This window comes from Arachis hypogaea, chromosome 18 (genome assembly GCF_003086295.3).
Source record: "Arachis hypogaea cultivar Tifrunner chromosome 18, arahy.Tifrunner.gnm2.J5K5, whole genome shotgun sequence".
NCBI classification, from domain to species: Eukaryota; Viridiplantae; Streptophyta; class Magnoliopsida; order Fabales; family Fabaceae; genus Arachis; species Arachis hypogaea.
The window spans coordinates 111879209-111904175 of NC_092053.1; the positions used below are offsets into that span (position 1 = coordinate 111879209).

General features: G+C 33.7%; 2 protein-coding genes across 2 annotated transcripts; both read right to left on the minus strand.

The window, feature by feature from the left end:
• Positions 1 to 511: 511 nt before the first annotated feature.
• On the minus strand, positions 512 to 5168 carry LOC112770922 (transcription factor bHLH130). The gene is made up of 8 exons (XM_025815405.3): positions 3864 to 5168; positions 3670 to 3747; positions 2898 to 3539; positions 1567 to 1871; positions 1260 to 1430; positions 1081 to 1146; positions 924 to 992; positions 512 to 812 (listed from the first exon to the last, which is right to left on the minus strand). The coding sequence occupies exons 3-8, from the start codon at positions 3517 to 3519 to the stop codon at positions 753 to 755; spliced, it is 1293 nt and encodes a 430-aa protein (XP_025671190.1). The 5' UTR covers positions 3520 to 3539; positions 3670 to 3747; positions 3864 to 5168; the 3' UTR covers positions 512 to 752.
• A 16142-nt stretch (positions 5169 to 21310) lies between these two features.
• LOC140181419 (serine/threonine-protein phosphatase 7 long form homolog) lies at positions 21311 to 24632 on the minus strand. The gene is made up of 5 exons (XM_072224979.1): positions 24609 to 24632; positions 22491 to 22912; positions 22196 to 22381; positions 22012 to 22102; positions 21311 to 21925 (listed from the first exon to the last, which is right to left on the minus strand). Exons 1-5 carry the CDS (start codon positions 24630 to 24632, stop codon positions 21311 to 21313), a joined length of 1338 nt encoding a protein of 445 aa, XP_072081080.1.
• Positions 24633 to 24967: the final 335 nt, after the last annotated feature.

The window sequence follows — 24967 nt, forward strand, 5'->3', positions numbered from 1 at the left end:
CAAATTAATTCTTAGCCTGTCGGACTGAGAAATACCATAAGAACAAAAAAAAAAATAAAAGAACAAGCACAGTTGCAAACAGGTATTTTTTTTTTTTAAATTAAGTGACTCTTTGTTTATATCTTATAAAGATTGATGTCATATAGATTGAAATAACAAAATTTGGAGCAATGTGATTTTCTTCCTTTTTTTTTTTCCCTTTGTTGGAAGAGCAATGTAAATTTTGTTTCTTAACGACAGGGGAAATATAGATTTGTGTTATGTTTATGACCAAAACAAATAAATAAATAAATGAAAAACTATATATGGTTCAAAATTTTACTTTCTGGAAATTCATTGTAAGAGCAGAGGCTATTTTCTCCCTTTCCTTGGGAAATTTTTAATGGCAGCATTTCCAAAAGCCAAACAATATATATGAACTAAACTGGTTGGTTGTTCAAATCGGTGGAGAAATAATTAGGGTAATACACCAAGAAAGAAGTAATTTGAAGTTGCAGCAAAAGAAAAAACATTCAATGGTAAATGCTAATGCTATCAAACTTCTTAAGTAAAAGGGGGGAAAAACTACAATGACTTCAGCTAAACATGACTGTGAAGTATGATACTTAAAGGAAGCTAAACAAAACTCAAACTAGGAAAACATCATCATTATTAATTATATATCTAAATATACAATTTGCCAACTTTGGCACAAAAAAGAAAAGGCTCCTGCCCTTTGCTATCTACAAGGAACTAAATCATGAAAAAAGGGGTCAAGAATATTGCTTCTGAGTATTTGTACATCTACACTTTGACCTAATATTTGTGAGCATCTGCATGAGATCAAAGTAATTTGGTTAAATAAATAGTATAGACCTTGGTCCAATTTTAATATGTTTAATAATTTCAGCATTAGCAATGAAGATCCTTTTCTCGTTATGTACCTTAACTTGTTCCTGCAGTTCTTTAATGTGCTCAACAGCCAAATCCAGCATCTCTGCTGTGCTTGTTTGCTGCAAAGAGGGAAACAACCGATTTATCGAACTGCATATGAAGTTTCAATTAACATGAGTGCTATTCATAGAGTTTTAGATTAGTTACCTTGTCCGATTTCGGGAAAAGGCCTTGCAATTTCTTGATTCTTTCGCTAATTCGTGTTCTTCGTACCTGAAATTGAACATTTGTTTAACGATTCAATGGCTGCCTCACTAGTATGGTAGAATCTAGAATAATGAATACTAATGGATTATAGTTGTAAAACCAATTGCTATGAATTTTACCCTCTCTGCAATGCTTCTAGGGTGAGTGGCAAAGCCTCTTTTGGCTCGAATTTTGCATGGAACGGTTCCTTGGAGTTGAAGAAACTTCTCCATAGATCCCATCTGAGTAGAAGAACTAGGCATACTCAAATGATGAATCAAACCAAGATTTTGTGAGCAGAAGTCTGAATCCTGAAATCAGAAATCAGCAATTTGATTCAATGTTTGATTTAAAAATATTACCTAACAAATACCTGTGATAGCCTCATGTATCAATTCAGGTAGTACATTAGGCATTCGAAAATATTTACCAACTTTATTGATATACCTGAGATTCCAAAGCAGTTGAAGCGGAGAACATGATTTCATCTGCACTTGCTGCTTTTTGGGAATTGAATGAAGAGGCGTCCCAAACTTCACCGGTGAAGCTAGGCACATAGTACTTAGAGCTGTCATTCTCATTTACCAGGTTTCTGCTTTGGTCAATTGTTCCTTCATGACTTTCGTTTTCGTATTCGGCAATCTGTGGCATCCTTTTCAAGCAAGAGGATGACCTATTAGATGAGAAAGAAAGAGCAGTTGGTTGTCCGTTTGAGACATCATTGGATCTAAACCTCTCAACCTCTCTCAATGCTGCAAATTCAAATATTTAAGAGAAATGAGACTAATGCTGTGTGTACAACTAAAAACTCTTCAATCACCTTATCACCGCATAAATGTCATAAATACATCTTTTTTTTTTCTTTTTTCGTCATATCCTCCAACCATAGCCAAAGACTAATTTGTCATGGATTAAAGTTTCATTTAAAGATTTATTGTTGACTAATATGTTGTTATTGTATGCTTAAATTAGAATTCAAACTCTCAATAATTACTTAAGCAGACTAAAGAACTAGCCACTAAATCAACCAAAGTTAATTTTTGTTTTTGATACTGATATCTCTAACATAAATACATAGCTACCTTCAAACAAAATACACATGTTTTTATGCTCAAAATAGAGACTTCGTACCGTAAAAATACAAATATGCTTGAAATACTCATAGTTTCAACATATAAAAACACATATTATTGTACTTAGAATATACACATTTTTATGCTCAAAATACACATATTTATGCACTCAGGAATCAGGATACACGGAAAATATATTAAATACTTGTTGGATGTTTCTGTAGTATATGCAGAATATTTTTGTAGTGATAATGCTAAATTAAATCCGTCTATCATTATTGGCATTTGCACAGGGATAAGAGAAACAAAAATATTACGAGCACATAAAAAATCAGCCATTAAATTTGTCTATCAACAAAAATATTGTTACACATATATTGTTTAATTTATTTTTAATTTATATTTTGTGTTTTAATATATATATTTTATACCGATAACTGATTTGATAGGTGACTAATTTTTTTATATAATCCAAAAATTAATTTATACTAATAATAGTTTTTTGGTGTATTTTTTTTACATATTGATATAAAATTTTAAAAGTACACTTTAATATTTTTTTATCAATTTTGTCAATCTTACACTTAATAAAAGAAATTATTATATCGTTTTATAAATGATATCAATATACATTAATTTTACCATTTTTTTTATCAATTGACAATTTTAATTCCCAGAGGGGAGTTACTAAAAGAAAATGCATACCATTTTCACTGGGGAAAAATCCAGCTGGAGAACTCTTTTGCCTGATGAGATTGGAGCAATTCCTAATACCCATTTCAGATTGAGTAGAGTGATCTGAATTGACAGAGTTCACTACACCAAAAGAGCCATCATAACCATTATTATTTGTTGGCAAACTTTGAATTTGCTGAGACCAATAAGAGTAACCATTTTGTTCCTTTAAGAAAGAAGAATTCCCAGTTTCCTCCTTCAACACAGTAGGCTTGTTGTTGCTTCCTCCGTACTCTTCTTGGACTTGCACAGGTTCCGAATCGCGGCGGCTCCATCCATTGTTTGATTGTATCGGCTTGGAAAACATGGCCTCTGATGATGAGCTTGTGGATGGAATATGTTGGTTACAACCATGTCCCAGAGGAGGGTCCTCATTGACACTAGCACCACCATTGTTAATATCAACAAGGCTTTCCAAGAATGAACTTGGAGCAGAACGGTACCTCAATAATCTAGAATTTTGCTGCTGTTGTTGTTGATGATGATGATTTTGATCCTGATGCTGATGATGGTTAATATTTGAAATCATTTCATGGCTTTTTCTTAGAACTCCATGTGAGTATTTGAGAACAGGACTATACATAACACTCATCCTGTCTATAAAATAATCACCTGAAAATAACAAATAATAAACATTTAGTATTCTTTCCTTTTCATAAGCTATCTAAGCAACTATTTAATGAGAACCAAAGCACGGTAGTATAGTTATATACTAAATTACTAATACTAAATTATTAATTACTTGGTTATTATGAAGTTGTTATTATGCTCGGACTATATATTGAAAGAGGAATTCAATAAAGCTCCCAATCGCCAATATCTGCAAAGATTGAACAAAATTAAAACAAAATTGTTATTTATTACAAATTGGTAATGGCAATTTACGAAGAAAATTAATCTAAGCTCAGCAGAATCGTTCCTGAACAGAGCCCCTACCTGAAAAGGCTATATATGAAGGGCACAGGAGCATTCAGTTCCAACAAGGTTGAGAGATCTTTTCTTTTCTCACTGAAAGAACATAAGAGAGACAAGAGGGAAGAACAGGTAGGAGAGTTTGTGGAGAGGAAAGCTATGATTGTTGCTGTCTGTGTCTTGGCCCTGTGAGGCTGTGACATATTTATGCAGTTTCTTGCTATTTAATAACCCCTTATGTTTCCACTTTATAACAATCATACCTTGATCAGATAATGTGGTCCATTCTTACCTTTTTAAATGTTCATCCACTTGCCGTTGACAAATAAGGCAGAATTTAGAAACCGTCAAACTTTAAAATCTGGTTTTAGGGTTCTCATATTTCATATTTGCCACAACATTAAGAGTAATCACAGGAAATGAATCATAACTCAAATGACATCATCTTTCTATATTCACTTAATAGGTTAGCACTACAGTCTACAGCACAATATTATAGCACTTTGTCAAATAAGATAGAATAAAACCCACTAAAAATAAACATTTGTTGAATTTGGATCTTGGATATTTTTTTAATTGAATTTTAAATGTTCTTATTTCTTAAAATTTCGGGTATTAGTTCTAATGTTAACTTTATAACATTAGTTTTCAAGACTTTCTCTAACATTAAATAGTGAAAGTTTAATAACAATATTCTTAGGGAAAAAAATTCATTTATAATCAACTCTAAAAGATTTTACAAAAAAATTTTCTTGTGAAGAATACAAAAGATGAAAGATTTTGTTGAAAAATAAAACTAAAATTTCTAATAATATCAAATATATAGAAATTTGTTAGCAAAATACTTTTACAAAATAAATAGAGAATTTAATCTTGATGTATAATCAAACTTACATATAATAAATAAATAAATAGAGTACTAGAAATTTGAATTTTGTTTTCTGAACATAATAATTTATTAGCCAAAAAAAAAACTCAAGTTTAGGTTTTTAACAGATTAATCTTTATTCTGTTGAATTAAAAAATATTATAAAAAATTAATATATTCAAATAAAAATTATATACATTAATCTATAAATATACTTAAAAAGTCAAAAGGACCCTCAATAAAGAATAAAAGAAATATTATTATTCAATTGACTTGATTAATAAAAGTCAAATAGTTCAATAATGTGTAGCTACTACATAAGTGATTTCTTTTCTTTAAAAAAAAACCAAAAAAAAAAAAAAAAAAACAGTATACACTGGTGAATTCAATTTTTGACTATGTACAATTTCAATGCGGTTATAAGATGTTACGATTAGGCTTTGTATTTCATAAATTGAAATGGAGAAGATGCTATCTAAGGAGTAGTTTAGTAGGGAATAAATTCAAGTGGATAAGTGACGCTTGGCTTATTGACCAAGCAACCCTTTGTATGCATTGGTGGTGAATAAGAAGAATAAAACTGTACGTCAAGTGTTCTTTGGTTGCAGGAAGGGCCAATCGGTTTCGGTTTACCTTTTAAATATATATTAGAAATTGTCTCTTGAATATGTTATACATTTATATGCGTCTTTTGAATATTACTATTAGGTAAATTATCAGGGATTCAAAACATTATATCTTCCATAAAAATAATTTTAAAAAATACTAATGACAAATTAGTATTTAAATAATTTAAATATATGAATAAATAACAAAAAAATATTTTTTTTTGTAAATATTATATGAGTTTATTTAGCAAACAATTTGTTTATCCGATTCAATTTTTTGTAAAAATATCTGAATAATTATTTAGATGATGCAAAAAAAATTGAAACAAAATTTTATTTATATACTCTTAATTTTTTTAGAAAAATTTTGGCCATTCAAAAAAATAAATTTACTTGGTGTAAAATTATCAAATTTTAATAATAAAAAATTATTTTACAAAGATACTCATTTGTTTTAAAATATTTTGTATGAGAATTGGTTAGTTTAAAATGATTGCAATTGTTCGAAAGAACCTAAACTAACTGCCCATTATCGATGCATCATGCATTTTCATTTCAAACACATCAATTCTCAAATTAAAATATTTAACACATTTTTCTACCGAAACAAGAGATAAAACAAAAAGCAGGACAAAGCGTATATAATCTTCTGGAAATAAATTATTAGTTTTTGTGATTATTAATTTGAATTTGTTTATGAGATGTTTGAGTGATGCTTATTGACTTATAAATTTGTGAAAATACTTTTAATTAATTTTTCCTTCTTTTTAGTAGTACAACAAATAAAGAAAGAAATAAAAGTGGTTTTTTTTGGGGGGGGGGGGGGATAGAGAAATTAAACTAACAAAGATTTTGTTTTCTTTCTTCTTCCTTATCAATTATAAGCAAGATTGTTTATCTCTTGGATTATTAGTTTAAATATCTAAATCGAGCTTATGAGCTGCGCTTTATGATTTAAGGTTATTAAAGCTTCATAAATTTAGGCAAACACTACTGGAGTTTGGTTGCAAGGTTTCTAAATGATAAAGAAGCATCGGATCAAAACAACCATATCCCTCCATTGTTTACTTGCAAAGTTTATACCTTTAAAATAATTCTATAAGAATAAGAATAATGTTTGTGATTCAATGATCCCTTGCTAGAGGTAAGAGTTCACAAAAAAAATACACAGGTGATATAAACTGGTATGACTTTACGTTCAGTTTGGAATACTGGAATAGTTTTAAATTTCTACTAATAGAATGAGTTGCAAAAAGGATATTGTTTGCCTTGAACTTTCTCAAGCTATTGTTTTGATTTAGATTGCATCACAATCACAGTACTACTTAAGAACTTTTGAGGCAAGATTTAAATTGAACACCTTATCAATCTAAGAATGTTAGATATTATTTGAGAACCCTCTTAGGAGTTAGGACTATGAATTGGCTCGATTGGATAAACCACCAACTAAGAATCTTAAATATTCAATTGACCTTCTCAAACAAAATTTAAACTGAATACCCCACCAATCTAAAAATGTTAAATATTATTACCTCAAGTCTTCTCAGGCTGAAAAATAATTTGATTAGATACCCCTGTTAAAATCAAGAACTTTAAATCTTCAACGGATCTTCTTCGACAAAACTCATATCAACTTGATAGAAATTTCTTCTAAGATAGAAGAAAGAATAAGAGATACAGAATTTTGAAAAAGATGAAAATATGAGCACATTTTGTTCATTTGCAGCATTGATTCTTTCTTTCATAAATATATTATGTATGGTGTCAGTTAACGTTTTACATAATTAATCACATAATTAATCGTTAACAAAAAATGTTAATGGGGTGACGGAAGGAAACACATGATTAATTTGTAATTTTTGAAGGACTAATTTGATTGAAAAAATTAATTTAGAGATGAATTTAAAGAATGATATATTTTTCAGGAACTAATATGATCATTAATCCATACTTAGGAGTAATAAATCTCATTAGGATACTCTTTCACTTGATTTTTGGTAACCTCGACAGGGTGTTGAATCAAACTTGTATCAAGATCTCAAGTATCGGGGAACAGATACGACTCCTCTGAAAAGAGTGAGCTCGATTCAGGAATTAGTTAGCATTCGTGTCGAAATGTATGAGATGCTTGAATTGTGGCAAATAATAAAGAATTGCAATAAAACAGATAAAATGTTCAAATTGGAATTGAAAGAAAGCAAAAATGCTTGAAGAGAAGTGAAAATAGAATGCGTAAAGCAAATAATGAAAAGAAAACAAATAAATGAAAAGAAATGGAAAAAAGAAGATAAAAGAAAGCAAATAAAAGTGGACTTCCAACACTCATATGCACTTGTGCTCCATTGTCTTCCATTGCATCGCTGGGACTGAAAATTTTGGCGGAGGCTTATGTGTGATGATATAGTGTTTTTAAAGAAGTCCCAGAACTCTTCTAAGTTTCTACTATTTATAAACCATGGAGATAAACTTGTCATCGAATATGTTGTCCATGATCTTACTTCCTCCTTTTTTTTAGTTATAACCTTGTCTTGACCATGAAGAATCTTGACACCCAAGTTTTGACACCCACGTCTTCCTTGATCTTCAAGTCTCACGTTTCTTCAGCATGCTCCTTAAATTTTGTACCCATATCCTCCACTCAACTTGAAGGTCAAGTAGCAAGTCTTGATACTCAAGTAAAGACAATAACTACCTTTCGACTTTGACTTTCTTTGTACCATATTTCTTCGACTTCAGCTTACCCATTTCCGCTTCTGTAGTCGAAACTATTGGAAGTCGAAGTGCCCTCTTATCGAGAAAATTTCATTTTTTGCACCAACAAATTATCCCTTTAAAACTTGTTATTTTGTTCAAAAAATACAAGTTTTAATCTTTCTCGTGATGGGCACATGCAACCTTTTCAAAATCTCATAATTTAAAAGGACAGTTACGCCTTATTTAAAATGACGCGCGCTTTTCTGGGAATACATAACGTTCCCTAGGTTTTAATGAGTTGTTCTTTGAATATAGTACTCTCACTCCATCACTATTTTTGCAATCAAATCATCCCCAATTTCCGAAAACCTTGCCTTTCGAAAACCCAAATCTCTTTTCTCTCTGAACGACGTATCTTCCATGGCTTCCCAATCTATGCCTCACTCAAGCTCTACGCCGCCTTTCACCGCCGCTTCTTCTTCTTCAGCAACCATGGCTGCTGCTTCACATTCTCGTGAAGAGGGTGATAAAGTCATTCTCCCTCCTCTATTAGTGGCTGAAGTGGCGCAGTTCTACCATAAAAAATGGAACTTCAAGGGCCCCATACCTATATGTGAAATCTTCTGACCTTTGGCACCGCCAAGTATTCCTATCATTTTCAGTTAATGGAATATTGCATTCTTTCTTAGGACCTTTGGCAACCCAAGAACAGATTGAGTCTATTTCTTCTTTCTTCCCATCGCCCCCAGAGCATTTACCATGGATTTTCTGCAAGAATGTCAAGGCCTCATAATTTGCTGGTGGAGTCTTTAGAACTGCTCTCCCTAGGGATTTGAGTCCCCTTTTTTTTTGACCTGGATGTCTCAACTTGCACCTGTGTATAAACCTATTTGGGAAGCTCTGAATATTATGCATGTCTTAGAATTAGCTACCTTCGACATTTCTTACACTGCTCCTTTACTAGGGGCTAGTCTGTACTTTTGGTGCCCTGCCACTAATAACTTCCATTTTCCTTATGGAATGATGGGTCTGACTCTGATGGACATTTCGACCCTGATCGGTTTACCAATCGATGGTGAATTCGTGTCATGGTCGACCAATTATCCTGAGGATGATTTTGACATTAATTTCGACTAGAACTCCATATCGAGCTTTATTCAAAACAACATGGGTTCCGATGGAGATCCTGTTTCTGATAATGAGCATGTAGCTTTCCTCTTGCTTTAGCTCAACTCTTTTGTTTTTTTCTCGAAGTCAATCCAAATTCAAAAGAATAACTACTTACTCCTAACCATTATGCTTCATCACAAAAAATTCACCAACCTTCCTGCCTTGATTCTGAGTCAACTTTATAAAATACTTTCTTTGATTGTCGGTGAAATTCGTCATGGAGATCCTTCGATCAATCATTTCGGTCCCCTCTGTGTTGTAAATTTGTGGCTAAAAGTTGTTCTTGGACCTTGACTCACAGTTTCTGATTCTATAGTTTTTAACACTCTAATCGATGGTACAACTCTTCTTCTCTTCTTAGTATCAGAAATATGAGAAAAATACTATATTTTCTTGATATATTCAAACCTAAAAGATTTGAAATAGTCTTAGGCAACTTGCTTATTAGAATACTTGAACAATTTTTTTAATCTCAACACTAAAAGGATTAATCCCATCAACTCGACTATCAGACTTGTAAGAGACGATAGATTGATTCTCTTTCACATTATTTTCATTGCTGGGAGTAGAATATTCGGGACTGACTTCATGTTGTTTATCATTGTTTTCATTACTGGGAGCATAATATTTGGGACTAACCATAATATGATTGGTTATTAGAGACATGGTGCTTTCTCTTAATCGAAGCCCTTTCCCGTTGTCCACAAACTTTCAAAACTTCACAGTCAGAATAATCACTATCATATAACTCAGTTTCTAACCCATCAAAATCATCACAATTTCTGCCAGAATTTTTAGATCTATGCTAACCATGATAACTTCTCTTAATGGCCTTTTGCAGAGCATATTTTTCTAAATCTTTGGTGCTAGATACAAAATTATTTTTATATATTTTTTTTGTCAAAGGCTTGGGGGCGAACCTGGCCCACACCCACAAAACACAAAAACTCTGTGCCCAACCCAATCTGATGTCTCTATCTCTCATACTTCTCAAAGGCTACTCGCTACAAAGAATGGATTCTCCATTCTCCATTGCCAATGAAAAATACTCCACAAAAGGTTGCGGATGATGACACCTCCCGGTGAAGAAGACGAGAGCCACCGTTTAACACTCAATTTTGCTGCCTTTTGCTACTATTGATTTCTAATTGCACTGATTTGCTCGCTCTACTTCGTTTCCTTGATGCGATTCACCTCTCCTCAATCCCTTGACCTCCACCATTCTCCAATTAACTATGCTTCACTTGGGCCATCATCCTCGCCCGCTGATGACCGCTTCATAGATCGTTGCTTGGCTCCAAACATTCCTTTTCTTCACCCAGTTGGACTCCGATCTCTCAAACTATTTTTATATACTTGACTATTATCAATGTTTATGTATACAAATTTTTGCATAAAGCTTGTCCCAGAAGAACATCGTTTACTTGAAACATCACTATCCAACTCCCCAACACCTTCAGTAACTTCATCATCACTTTCATCATCGTCATTAACACTTATAATGCTCTGATGTGTATATATTCTGACTCTACTTAGCCCAAAGAGAAAGAGAAAAGAAGGGCTAGAGATGGTACAGCTAATTCTGAGATTAGGGTTTTTTTTAAGAGATCCAAGGACTAAATTGACAAAAAAAAGTTATAGATACCACATCAGCTAGCTGTTATGGTACCAACGTGACAGCAGTAAGTCCACATCAGCTTGTTGATCATGTCTCATTAGCAAAAAGTTGTCCAAGGACCAAATTGAATCTTAGAGTACAATTTTAGGGACTAAGTTGTGTAACTTTAAAGTTTATTGACTACTTTAAAGCTATAGTGTAATTTCAAGGACCAACTTAAGACTCATCTCATGTAACTTTTATCTAACTCTCTTTATTTTTTGGTTTTTTTTTTTATGTTTTTGGTTTATTCACATTTTTTATTGTATTTCGATATTAGATTTATTCCTTTCTTTACTCCATCTACACATATGGTGTATAACAATCAACCAACAACACCACCACCACCAACAATATTAGCAACAAAGCCTTATCCCATTAAATGAGATTGGCTATATAGACCAAGACGAGACAATTGAGTTCTATCATGTATTTATTTTTATAATGAGATTATTTACGCACGTATCTTTTTTTTTTACTACTTCATACCTGGCCTTTTTTTTTTTTTTGAAAGTCATAACAAGTTCAACACACTAAGTGGAGCATGCAAACAGGAACTAAAAATGTAGCAACTCCTATGTCATCTCCGACAAAGCCATCAACGACATGCGTTTATTTCACACCATTTCTTGGAGCTACAAAATGATCTAGCAATGCATTCCATTACCACCGTTGTCTTATTCTAAAAAATAAATTCATTTCTACACAACCAGATATTCCATACTACGGAGAAAAATCTCAGTAACCATGTTTTATGCTCCTCTTTTCTCAAAGGAATCATCCTCCAACTCTCAAAGTATTCTCTGATGAACCCTAGGATGCACCGAATCCGACCCGCATGAGTAATCCATGCTGAAGGATTACCATGTGTTCATAACACGCAGCGGAAGAAAAAGAAAGTAATTCTTAAAGATCTATTTTGTGCTTAAACTTTATTCCAATAATATATATATATATATATATATATATATATATATATATATATATCAGATCTAAATACCTTTAGACGATTTAGTAAAAATCACTTTCTCCTTCGATGGTACGAAAGGCGCTATACGTATCCACACCGAGACCAACCTTTGCTGTCAACTCCTTGACCAATGGACATCTGATCTAAATTGAGAAACCTCTTGCAACTCTTTGCATGCCATAAAATTCTTCTCCAAGAATTAGGCTCATACGTTTATGTGTGTAGAGGTAAATGAATAAAACCCTTGTGTTTTATTCTCATCTATCACTTTCCTCTACTCTTGGCATACATATATATAGTATGAAATTTTTTATTGATTTTAAATTTGATTCTCAATTCAAATTTAAATCATATCTTTAAATTATAAATCTGAATCCTTCAAATTTATGAATCATATCATAACTCAATTTGAAACAGAATCAGTTAAGATCTCATCCAAATTTAGAATTCAAGTTTAGAAATAGAATAACTAATTATTCTCAAATCTCATATAATATTCTCAATTATCATACTATTATTATATTCTTGGTGCTAGCAAAGAATATAATAATATTCCATTTGAATTAATATAATTATTTATTTGATCAAATCAAAATAATAATTAAATAATTCTACAGCAAAGATTAGAACACTCGTTAGTGTGTGACCCCATAGGTTCAATACTAAGCGGGTAGTAAATTAGTCATACTAAATTTACTAATCAAGGTTGGCGTCTAGCAACACTCCTTAACGACCCGATAGTATGAAGTAATATATTTTTACTAAGAACCTTAGAAAAACAAAGTATAATTCCTTCCATCTTTCCAGCTCTTGGTTAACCTTTAGAGTATGGTTTAATTATCAAACTCTAACTTGTTACCATTATTATAATGAACTGTGAATGGCCTAAAAAACTCATTTCTTCATTCATTCAATCCCCTTGGCCAAGGTTTTATTCATCTCAGTCATTATAATCATAGAGCTCAAACTCTTTACCGAGAGTTGACGGATTCCTTATTGACAAATCATTAATTCTACAAGTATTTAAATCATACCCAATATCCATTCAACTAGCACCCTAGGGTATTAGGTATCTGGAATCAAAGTATAATAAATACATTGTTAATTACTATGACAGTCGCAGGCAAAGGAAACTTTATTACTATATTCATCTTGAGAATATCATATTGACAAATATGCGGTAATTATAACCATTAGGAATTCTCAGAGTGAGTCAGTTCAATGGTCATATCTCTATATGCACCACCTATATATATAATTTAATAAATGAGATCTATTAATTTTCATCCAATGAATACCATTATATATATATTGATCTTTCCAGATTATTAATGTCCTTTTTAATAATCCTATGACCAAGAACAATTTAGATTAAATTATAAAAGATTTATCTCTCAATATTATGATCACTATCACAATATAAATCTCTAAATTTAATCAAGGACCTTATTATATTAACATTTTAATATAATAACAATAACGAATTATTTGACACATGATTGATTGGATTGTGGTCATACTCCTTATTCCCAACACATGCGCACCATACCTGTCACGCATACTCACACGTAACAAACAAATGTTGCACAGTTTCAAGTTCCTTGTTACACATCCCACAAATATTATCATTCTGATTAATAATGCCAAATCTACTCAAGCGATCCTTTGTATTAACTCGACATACTAGCACAAACCAAGTAAACAACTAAACTCGAGGGGGTACTAGTCCTTTCCAGATTCCATTTGTGTACTTGTATCTAAGGATATCATCCATCAAAATATGTTCTGCAAGACCTACACAAATGAGTTAGTAGTATAAATACATTCCTTGTCAAATTTCCACACCACTCTATCTTGTACACCTGCTATCAACCTCACAACGTGCAATATATCAAGCATTTGATTCAAACTATCAATCTCTCATTGGCAGAGTTCCCTCCTCCATTGGAAGTTCCACACCCACTATATACCATCCCAAAATCCACAGTCCCCAATTATGGATCCTTTGTTATTTGAAACCAAGAAAAGCTTCAGAAAGGAGTCTTTCAACTCCCCCAACTGTAACCATCTATCCTCCCAAAATCTGGTTGATCTACCATCTCCTACTTCCATAGCAAGTCCATCATCAATCATCTTCTGGCCTTTTTCGATATTTCTTTACCTTTTGATTACTTATTGTCTACTTTTTATCTCATCTACTTTCTTAATTGAATGTTTTACCGATATTCATCCCAATATCTAAATTATTTGAGAGAAGTTTTACTATCTTTTTAACAATAGACACTTTATTTAGTCATTTTCTTATATGTTTTTTATTTCAAATAAAAAATAAATAAATAAATAAAACACTTTACTTGCAGCTACAAATTCAAATAATGTAGTGTTCCTATTTATGACAATACTAGCTATAATTCCCCTTTAAACTCAATCATTAAATTTTTGGCTCACAAAAATTAACATATTTTAATTGGAACCCTCATATCCAGTTTTTTAACTGAAACATTTTTAATGTATCCAAAATAAAAAAGACATCTTAATACGCAGGACAAGAATATCTATATACTATCACATTTATCCATTGCCTGCTCTTTAAAACTCCCTCATAACTCGTGAAGTCCTCGATTTTTATGTTAAGAGTGCTTGTATTAGTATATATGCAAATGACACCAAACAACAGTTTTAATAAATTACTTTAAAGGTCAAAACAGAATAAATATTTAGACACCAAAATGCAATTAATCTAAGCATTTTCCTTTATTTATTATTATAGATAAATGATGATGGGATAAAGAAAATAAAAATGAAAATAAAACAAAATAGATATACATATATGTTATTTCAGTCCAGCACGGAGAAGCAAAGAAAATATCTGTTTCATGCGCATGCTTCATAAAGAGACTTCAAAGGTGGCGAACACTCCTCATTATTTTTTAATAGTTAATAAAATAAAAAAATATTTAACTTTCACACTGTATTAAGGGAATAAGGGTGGCTAGCATTTATATATCTGAATTTAGACACACCCCATTAAAGTAACATAGGCCAGCAATGATGTCATAAGCCTCAAATTCAATTAGGACCATAAGATTCACAGCATTGGTTCAATGTAATTTGGATAACAAGACAAAAAGCTTAGTCTTTAAAGTCGCCCATTCATTGTACTGAAACAGATTTTTTAAATTGACTCGTAATGGAAAAGTCCAAAATTCTGCAACCTCACAATGATAATGAATGAATAAATCAACAAATGAATGACTGCGCATATCATGTAGTTCCAGCGTTTTTCTCGTGTTGCTTGTCCCTATCAGTCTATCACAAACTTCACTCTATAAAGTATATCATCAATAGATAAAAAAGATAAATAAATAACAAGTTGTATGTATTTAGAAAAGATAAATTTTGTTGGTGTCTATGTCTCTAACACAGTACTTTCACTAATTTTTATCAACATTTTTAATAAATAAAAATCTTATTTATAAGGAATTATTCCGCCACGAAGATATATATGAAGATAAATTAAACTAATTATAATAAATCTTTTTTGGGAAGAATGGAGTAAGATAAAAAAAAAAAATAATAACTAGATTGTTTAAGAAAACTGTATAATATTATGGTGCTTTTAATTTTTTTTTTACTTTCTAATATATAAGAAATATTTTTTTGTTTATTGAAAACACTTGTTTTTTTCTTTTTTTTTTTTCTTTTTTTGTTTACAAAACACTGTTTATTATAGTAAGATATCTAATTACATTGGATTTAAAAGATTGAATAGAGCCCCTTTTGGCTAATTACGAGGTGTGAATATGCAATCTTCAACAAATTCATTGCGGCGTGAGAAAGCAATGTAGGTGAAATGGTAATGGATAAGAAGTTAAGAACAAAATTCAATGGGCAAGTTGGGTTTCTCCAAAACAGGCTACATCTACGATACTGCTTAATGGTATCCGGTATTTGACCTCAAAACCCAAAAAGAAAAATATAAATAACAAAAATAAGTGAAATAGACCTATTACAAGAATGAACAAAATAAAAAATATTGCGAGCAAAGAAATTAACGGATTTACTTAAATAAATTTTTTTATTTTGAATTTAGGTTAAAAATAAAAAAATTAAATTTTTTAATGTTATTAAAAAATTTTGTATTTTTCAACGACCACAGTTGCATAGTTTTTATTTTTTAACAGATTAGTAAACATAAATTAACTATTAATTTTGTCATTATTAACATATATAAAGAATCTGTTATATAAAAAAAAACAAATTCTATCTAATAAGATTAGTTGAGCAATTCTCAAATTAATTCAAATAATATTTTTAAATAATTCTGTTATAAGGAGTAGGGTTAGTTAAATTAGTAGTGAAAGTTTCTATTTTTATATATATATATATTTCTACTTTAGTGTACAAACAATAAAATAAAATAAAAAAATAACACTTTTTAATTCTTTTGCATAAATTTCATTCTTCCATTAAACATTTTTTTTCTTATTCTTACAGTCATCGAATTATTAGAATGCTAATAAAATTAACTTCCATTTTTATTAATAACAAAAATATTTTTTATATTTTTAAAAAACTATAAAAATGTCCTACAATAGAAAAAACCTTTTCTAATAATAAAAACGGCTGACGTGTCAAACGAAAATATAAAGGCTCATTAATTTACATATGACAAAGTAACGTGTGTAACTCAACGTTATGATGGTTTGAGGAGATAATACAGTAATGTGACGGCATTAGTTAGCTGAATAGGAATTAGAAATTGGACCGTCCGATTTCTTTGTTGGAGAGAGGGGTGCACAAATCGGACGGTCCGAATTGTGAGTGAGGGAAAAAATCGAGCATAGTAATCGGACCGTCCAATTACATGAGGCTGAGAAATTTTTGGATTAGTTCACTTAAATCGGATGGTCCGATTTGCTGCATGCTAAAAATTTTGAATTTGAATGTGATCGAAATCGGACGGTCCGATTTCAGAGCGTAATAAAAGTTAACTGTTGAAATGCGGTCGGACCGTCCGATTTATGGTTTTATATATACCTCAACATTACCCGAAGTCTCCATTTTTTGTTAGTCTTTGAAATCTCTCTTCTGAAACCACTTTAGTTCTTTCTTCTTCTTCTTCTTCATTGTTTTGGCACCAGCTTTCATGTTCATTATTTGAAGATCCTATTTTTCCAAGTTTGAGAGTGTTTCCTGTGAGTATATCATAATGGATGATAGAGTATTGTTAAAGATTTATTATCATGGGCAGATTTTATTACAAACAGTTGAAGGTGTAAAATTTGTGTGTGAAAATCCATTGGATATTGTTATTCCATTTACGTTGTCGTTTGAAGAATTAAAAGGTGTAATTTGTGAGAAGATGGATTCTCAAATATGTAGGAGAATATCGTGCATTTTGTACAGAAACCCAGTATCTGTATTTGGTGGGTTCGTTCAGTTTCAAACCAAATATGTAACCGATGAAGCGAGCATGCAAGATATGTTTTCAGTGTACATGGAAACTCGGTCACAGATATCATTCATCGAGCTGTATATTGAGTTTGGGCAGTCAGAAGCAGACCGAAATATTGAGCTGAAAAATTATAATAGTGATAGTGAGGAGGAGTTCGAAAGTAATTATGAATGCCTTGATCCGGGTGGAGATGGAGATCAGGTCGAGGATACTATGCAGGCAGATGTGGCGGATGTGGCAAATGCACTAGTAAACCAGCATCCGTTTGTGGAGCCTACTTTCATGCGCTCGCTGGATTTGGAGGCCATGCATACACCGGAATTTCCTGAGTATATGAATGCAGGTACGTAGTTTTGATACAATGTATGATAGATTAATATGACAGATTGATTAGTTAGCATGTCGAACATGTGATCAGTAGAAATGATAGTTGATTGTGCGAGCTTTTTTATCTGGTAACTAGCGTACTTGTCAAAATCGGGCCGGATCGGATGGTGGGACCGGACCGGACCGGTTTGACTGGATCGGACCGGTTCAAAACAAACCAGACCGAACAGGTTCGACTGGGCCAAATCGGTTCGACCGGGCCAGACCAGATTGACCGGACTAGTTTGACTGGTTAAAAGGTGAACAGGCCGTCTAACCGGTTCGGTTGGTTGGTTGGACCGCACATGGACACGAACACGAAACAAGTAATAACCCATAGGATATAAATATATTGGTATATTGGTATGTTGGTATATTGATATTGATTGTGTTATTATTTATTTTTCTTGTTCCATTTAATTTTATTCTTATAATTTAATAATTTGATTTAATTATGACCGGTTCAACCGGATAAACCAGTGACCCGGTCATTTGACCTGGTTGATGACCGGTTTGATTCTGATAACTATAGTAATTAGCGTTTAGTTTTTTGGTTGATTTTTTATTTCCTATGTATTTAATTACTTATTTATATTTATATGACCAATTTATAATTATTAATCAGAGCACATAATTTCTGGTGTGAATGTAGCAGAGCTTCCGGTTGTAGCGGATGGTGAATTTATCGTAGGGATGGAATTCAGTTCTAGGGAGGCAGTGATTAAGGCGATGAAAGATTATACAATCCGTCGAGGCGTGGATTATAGGGTGTATGAGTCGGAGCCAAAAACATTCTATGCTAAATGTACACAGTACGGTGCTGGTTGTGACTGGCTGATCAGGGTGAGTAAAATGTCCAAAAAGTACTGTTGGGAGATAAGGAGGTACAATGGTAGTCACACGTGTACTCGAGCAACCATTTCTCAAGATCATTCCAAATTGGGTTCCGACACAATTGTAGAAGCAATTAAGCCGTTGGTAGAAGTTGACCCATCTATAAAGGTAAAATCAGTCATTGCGGAGGTACAGTCGAAGTTTAATTACACTGTAAGTTATCGCAAAGCCTGGTTAGCAAAGCAGAAGTCAGTGGAGTCAATTTTCGGCGGGTGGGAAGCTTCGTATGAAGCTTTGCCCATATGGTTTGAGGCCATGTGTCACAAAGAGCCATCAGTGGTCGTTAACTTTGAAACAATGCCTGCGTACCAGGGTGATGACTTGGTTCCTGACATCCGTGTCTTACATAGAGTCTTCTGAAGTTATTACCCTTGTATTAGACCATTCCGACATTGCAAGCCAATAGTGCAGGTAGACAGAACTCATTTGTACGGAAAATATAAAGGTTTTCTGTTGGTGGCAGTTTCTCAGGACGGCAACAACAATATTGTGCCCATTGCATTTGCGATAGTGGAGGGAGAGACATCTGACGCGTGGCACTTTTTTCTCAGTAACTTGCGACAGCATGTGGTGACGCGTGACGGTGTGGGCCTTATATCCGATAGACATAAATCCATCAACTCAGCTATTGTTCGGAGTAACGGAGCCTGGTCTCCTCCTAGGGCTTTCCACACGTTTTGTATCAGGCATATAGAGTCGAACTTCCTGAGAAAGTTCAAGACTCCGTACTTGCAGAAGCTTATCGTCAACATAGGTAAATTTGAATAAAACAAATTTGTTATTATCTAATATTATGTTATAATGCATGATTTTATGATGAGGCCTTTTGTGTAACATAGGATATTAGAGGACGGTTCGTAAGTACGAGATATGTTATCAGCGATTGCGCGAACGCGGTGAGGCGTACAGTAATTGGCTAGACAGGATACCGCGCGAGCAGTATGCCTTGACATTTGATGGTGGATACCGATGGGGTCATATGACAACCTATCTAGTGGAGTGCATCAACTCGGTTTTGAAGGGAGCGCGCAATCTCTCAGTCACTGCACTTGTTAAGGCAACGTTTTACAGGCTTAATGAGTTGTTCACACGAAAAAGAGCCGAGGCTGAGGCTCATATTAATGCTGGACATGTGTTCTCTGAGATTGTGACTACTAAATTGCATGCAAATCAGCGGGCATCGGGAAACATCCAGGTTAGATGCTTTGATAGACAGAATGAGGTATTTGAGGTACGTGAGATGCCTAGTGGAGTGGAGTACGCAGTCGACCTACATCGAAGAGTATGTGACTGTGGCGAATTCGAAGTGGATCGCATTCCGTGTCGACATGTATTTGCTTGTTGTGCAAATCAGCGACTTGATTGGCAGGTGTACGTTCATGAAGTATACAAGATGGACCAAATTCGAAGAGTTTACAGAGCTAGGTTTAGGCCACTAGGAAATCCGACAACGTGGCCTGTTTATACTGGACCTCGATTCGTAGGCAATCCGTTTCTCAGACGTGTTGCCAAAGGTCGGCCAAAGATGACCCGCTTCTTGAATGAGATGGACACTCGGATGTTGCGTGCGCCGAGGCGCTGTAAGCAATGTGGGGCCGAGGGCCACTGCCGTATCAGATGTCGTCAACGTGGTGGTGCAAGTGCAGATCCAGCCACATGAACTTGTTATATTAATTTATGATCTTGTTGCATGACTATTTGAACCTATTATATGACCTTGTTATATGTATGTATGATCTTATTGCATGACTATTTGAACCTATTATATGACCTTGTGTTATTTGAACCTATCTCATGAACTTATTATATGAATTTATGATCTTGTTACATGACTATCTGAATCCATTATATGAATATGTTATACGAAATCAAACATATTTAGTTACATAAACTCTACTTAACATAGTACATGTCAAATACAATAGTACATCACATAAAATCCAACGAACATAGTACGTGTGAATTAAAATAATACATGACCTAAAAGAACGAGACGCAAATAAAATAGTACATCACATAAACTCCACTTAACATAGTACATCACATAATACATGACCTAAAATAACGACATGAAATGAAATAGTACATCACATTTACTCCAATTATTCATAGTCAACGAGTCGACACCACTACTTTCTCCTTCCCCACTTCATTTCATTACAGAACTTTTTGCACTTCTTTGCAACCCTTTTAAAAGCAGATGGAGTATATTTATTAGCGCTTTGGCGTGGAGGATTAGTCCTAAGGTCATAGCCTTTTCCCTTTTCACTTGTGGCCGTACCTATCGAAATAGAACAAGCTCTAATAAAATATATTTCTCAAATAAATATAGCTTATACATTGAATTCACGCAAGTAAATTATTTTACCTGCACTAGGCGCTGGATCGTCGCCGTGGGAGTCATCATCATTTGTATCATCCACATTTTCTTCCTCATCCTCATCCTCATCATCGTCATCATCATCATCCTCATCCTCATCATCGTCATCATCATCATCCTCATCCTCATCTAGACGATTTACTAGGTAGTCATCAGCCTCATCAACAGCTGTCTTATTACTCTCCTGAATTAGACTCATCGGAATACGCCGTGGGTTCCTGCTCTGTATGATACCTACGATGGCAGCATCACTCCTACTCGAATCAATAGAATGTCGACCGCCAGAATGTGATGAGGATGTGTGGTGTCGAGCTCTCGAGTCTAACGACATCCTACCTGAAGCAATACCACTCGGATGCTGCGGAGCCATGAATCCAAGTAACTAGCTAAATGAGGCTTGTTCTCCTTAGTCAAAATGTGGAACACCCCAATACTGTTGATGTAATGGAACTGATGGAGTAAAATAATCCGCGGGCTGAGTCTGAGGAATATATGACTGAGGTGCCTCTTGTGTTTCTGGTTGAGAAACTGGGGGTGGTGGTGGGGGCGGTGCTGGATGTAGCGGGTCTGTTTGCTGCTGTTGGTTCTCCTGATGATCCGCTGGGTGGCCCTCTTGATTCTCTTGAATTGCGAGATCGGTCAGTTGCAAGTGGGCACCATATATCCCCCGATACCATTGCATGTAAATATCCAAGGGATTATGTAATGGAACCAGTGGATCAGCAAGAATGTGACTATACCGATTCGTCCATTGCATGACCCAGAATGAATGCACATCGGACCAATCTTCATTCTTAGGTCCAGTCAAGACCTCGCCATGTGCATCACCTAGGTCCCGCACTTGATGAGGCACACCCTGACTCAAACCAAACTGTCTCCTCAACCTATCAGACGCATGCCACTCGATGCATTCAAAAGAGATCAGCGGCATGGTTGCACTCCAAATAACCGAGTGGTGGTGGATGTCAGCCGGAATCACACCCGCCTCAATGCGATCAACTGCATAAGCCTCCCAAACAAACTGAACACATTGAAGGTAACAGAGTATTACACACCAGATAATAATACGGCTAATCAAAAATATAAAAACAACTGAATATCACATACTTGTCCTTCTTGCAGATCGTCCAATACCCTCCTATAGTGAGCCAGAGAATGATATCTATAAGGCCGTTCATCACGGTCCCAATTACGCCATCTGACATCAAACAGCCCGTTATAAAAAATTTATGATAAAACTCTCAATTAAAAGGTGATGCACTTATTCAAAGTAGATGATGCTTGAACTTACCTATTAGCAAGCAGAAAGACTCGAGGATTGCCTGGTATAGGCGAGAGAAATGGTAAACGAATCCAAGCCCAGGTAAGCAGAAGGGTCAGCGGTCCATCAATCTCCTTGCAGTCGACACGAGTAGCCCTACACAATGCTCTATACAAGTGCGCCAAACATGCCAAACCCCAACTAAATTCTCTGATCCTGCCGAAGTTACGGAGCAACGGCAAAAGTTTCCAGTGCACTCCTGTCCCCAGACTTGTCCCCAAACATAATCGTCCCAAATAATAACATTATGTGGCACTTTACATACCTCTGAATCTGAATATCATTATCTAAGACTAGATGATCTTTTAGTCTTCGAAACCAAGTCAACTTTACAAAACTTCCTCTACATTCTGTCTTCCTGGGTGCAACACCAAAATGATGGAGGCATTCGACCTCTAATGCCTCATAACTACTCAGAGTCGGTCCTGTAACTGGAATACTATTTGTCGGAAGGCCAAAAATTACCGCCACATCCTCCAACGTCACGGAACACTCGCCAATTGGAAAATGGAAAGTATGAGTCTCGGGCCGCCATCTTTCGATCAGAGCATTAACCAATGCTGATTGACATTGGACAACTCCAATATGCGAAACGTGATAAAATCCAGTCTCCCACAAATGCCCCTCCACAATTGGATTATATGGATCCGGTAGCAAATAATGATCACATATTAACATCTGTGAACCCTACAAAATATAGCCGTATATCACATTAATCAAATATAACCATACTTAATTAACATACCATATTTAACATTCTACCATTCTCATTATCACATAAGCAACATAACATAATTAATAAACCTTAAATGAAACTAAAATAAACATCTATTTATTACTATTATTTCCATGAAAACTATATTTTCTAATATCTAGATCCTATTTATTTCTTAATAATGATTTCCATTCCTTTAATATAAATAGAATGTTAAACTCAAATAAATTTAAAATTAAATCTAATTATTATTATTACTCGACAGCAATATAAAAATATATATTCTAATTCTAATATCTAAACTAAATCCTATTTGGTTTATATTAATAACTATTAATAATACCTAACACTTTTTTAATTTTAATATGAGGCTAGCTTTGGTGTATTCCATGGTTATTGGGGTCTGGCGTGCATTACATGGGTGTGGGGGCTGCGTAGGTGAAATCGAATGGTCCGTTTTATGGGGCATGTAATCGGATGGTCCGATTACTAGTGTGGAGGGTAAACAAATCGGACCGTCCGATTTGCGTACCACTACCACGCGTCGCTCAAGCACCAACCAGCCAATGGACCCCTTCTCACATTCGAGTAAAACCCTAGCCTTCCATCCAGTGCCCCACTTCGTTCCTCTCTCACTCTCAGACCCTTCTATCTCTTTCAAAACCCATTTTCTTTCTTCCATTGAAGCTCCAGCAGTAGCAAAAAAATTCAAGGAGGGGGACCAATTTAAACAATGCCAAGGAGACGAAGAACAAAAGATGTTAATCGTCCAGAGTTATACATTGTTAATTATCTTGATCATCCTAATTATGTAAGTTTATTTTACTAAATTAATTTTTTTAATTTAAATAATAATAATTAGGTTACATGTTATTTGAATATTTAGTTAATGTATGCTGTTAGTTAGTTCAAGTGTTAGAGTTGTGTGAGTATAATTAGTGAACTAAGTAACATAAATTTATTTTTCCGTGATCGAGGTATTATTATTATTATTATTATTATTATTATTATTATTATTATTATTATTATTATTATTATTATTATTATTATTATTATTAATTTTTTTTAGTGACTGTTAGTTTAGGTTTAGTTTACTAATTTAAACTAGTTTAGATAGTTAATTACTTTAGGAATAATGTGGTTAGTTAGTAGAATAGATTATGTATGGTTGTTAATTTAATTTTTATATGTGTCCGTACAGTGATAATAATAATAATAATAATAATAATAATATATAACAAAAATGAGAAATCAGTTATATAAATATAAATTAGGTATTAGGCTCATTAATTTACATATGACAAAGTAACGTGTGTAACTCAACGTTATGATGGTTTGAGGAGATAATACAGTAATGTGACGGCGTTAGTTAGCTGAATAGGGACTAGAAATTGGACCGTCCGATTTCTTTGTTTGAGAGAGGGGGCACAAATCGGACGGTCCGAATTGTGAGTGAGGGAAAAAATCGAGCATAGTAATCGGACTGTCCGATTACATGAGGCTGAGAAATTTTTGGATTAGTTCACTTAAATCGGATGGTCCGATTTGCTGCATGCTAAAAATTTTGAATTTGAATGTGATCAAAATCGGACGGTCCGATTTCAGAGCGTAATAAAAGTTAACTGTTGAAATGCGGTCGGACCGTCCGATTTATGGTTTTATATATACCTCAACATTACCCGAAGTCTCCATTTTTTGTTAGTCTTTGAAATCTCTCTTCTGAAAACCCTTTAGTTATTTCTTCTTCTTCTTCATTGTTTTGGCACCAGCTTTCATGTTCATTGTTTGAAGATCCTATTTTTCCAAGTTTGAGAGTGTTTCTTGTGAGTATATCATAATGGATGATAGAGTATTGTTAAAGATTTATTATCATGGGCAGATTTTATTACAAACAGCTGAAGGTGTAAAATTTGTGTGTGAAAATCCATTGGATATTGTTATTCCATTTACGTTGTCGTTTGAAGAATTAAAAGGTGTAATTTGTGAGAAGATGGATTCTCAAATATGTAGGAGAATATCGTGCATTT

What these genes read in the sequence shown, in the direction of transcription:
- LOC112770922 (XM_025815405.3), bottom strand. Translation starts at nt 3,519, where the DNA reads ATGAGTGTTATGTATAGTCCTGTTCTCAAATACTCACATGGAGTTCTA. An exon ending in ATTTTTCCCCAGTGAAAATG is followed by an intron (nt 1,872 to 2,897) that starts GTATGCATTTTC and finishes TTGAATTTGCAG; the next exon opens with CATTGAGAGAGGTTGAGAGG. An exon ending in CTAGAAGCATTGCAGAGAGG is followed by an intron (nt 1,147 to 1,259) that starts GTAAAATTCATA and finishes GTTCAATTTCAG; the next exon opens with GTACGAAGAACACGAATTAG.
- LOC140181419 (XM_072224979.1), bottom strand. Translation starts at nt 24,632, where the DNA reads ATGGAGACTTCGGGTAATGTTGAG. An exon ending in AATGATATTCAGATTCAGAG is followed by an intron (nt 22,382 to 22,490) that starts GTATGTAAAGTG and finishes TAACTTCGGCAG; the next exon opens with GATCAGAGAATTTAGTTGGG. An exon ending in ACGATCTGCAAGAAGGACAA is followed by an intron (nt 21,926 to 22,011) that starts GTATGTGATATT and finishes CAATGTGTTCAG; the next exon opens with TTTGTTTGGGAGGCTTATGC.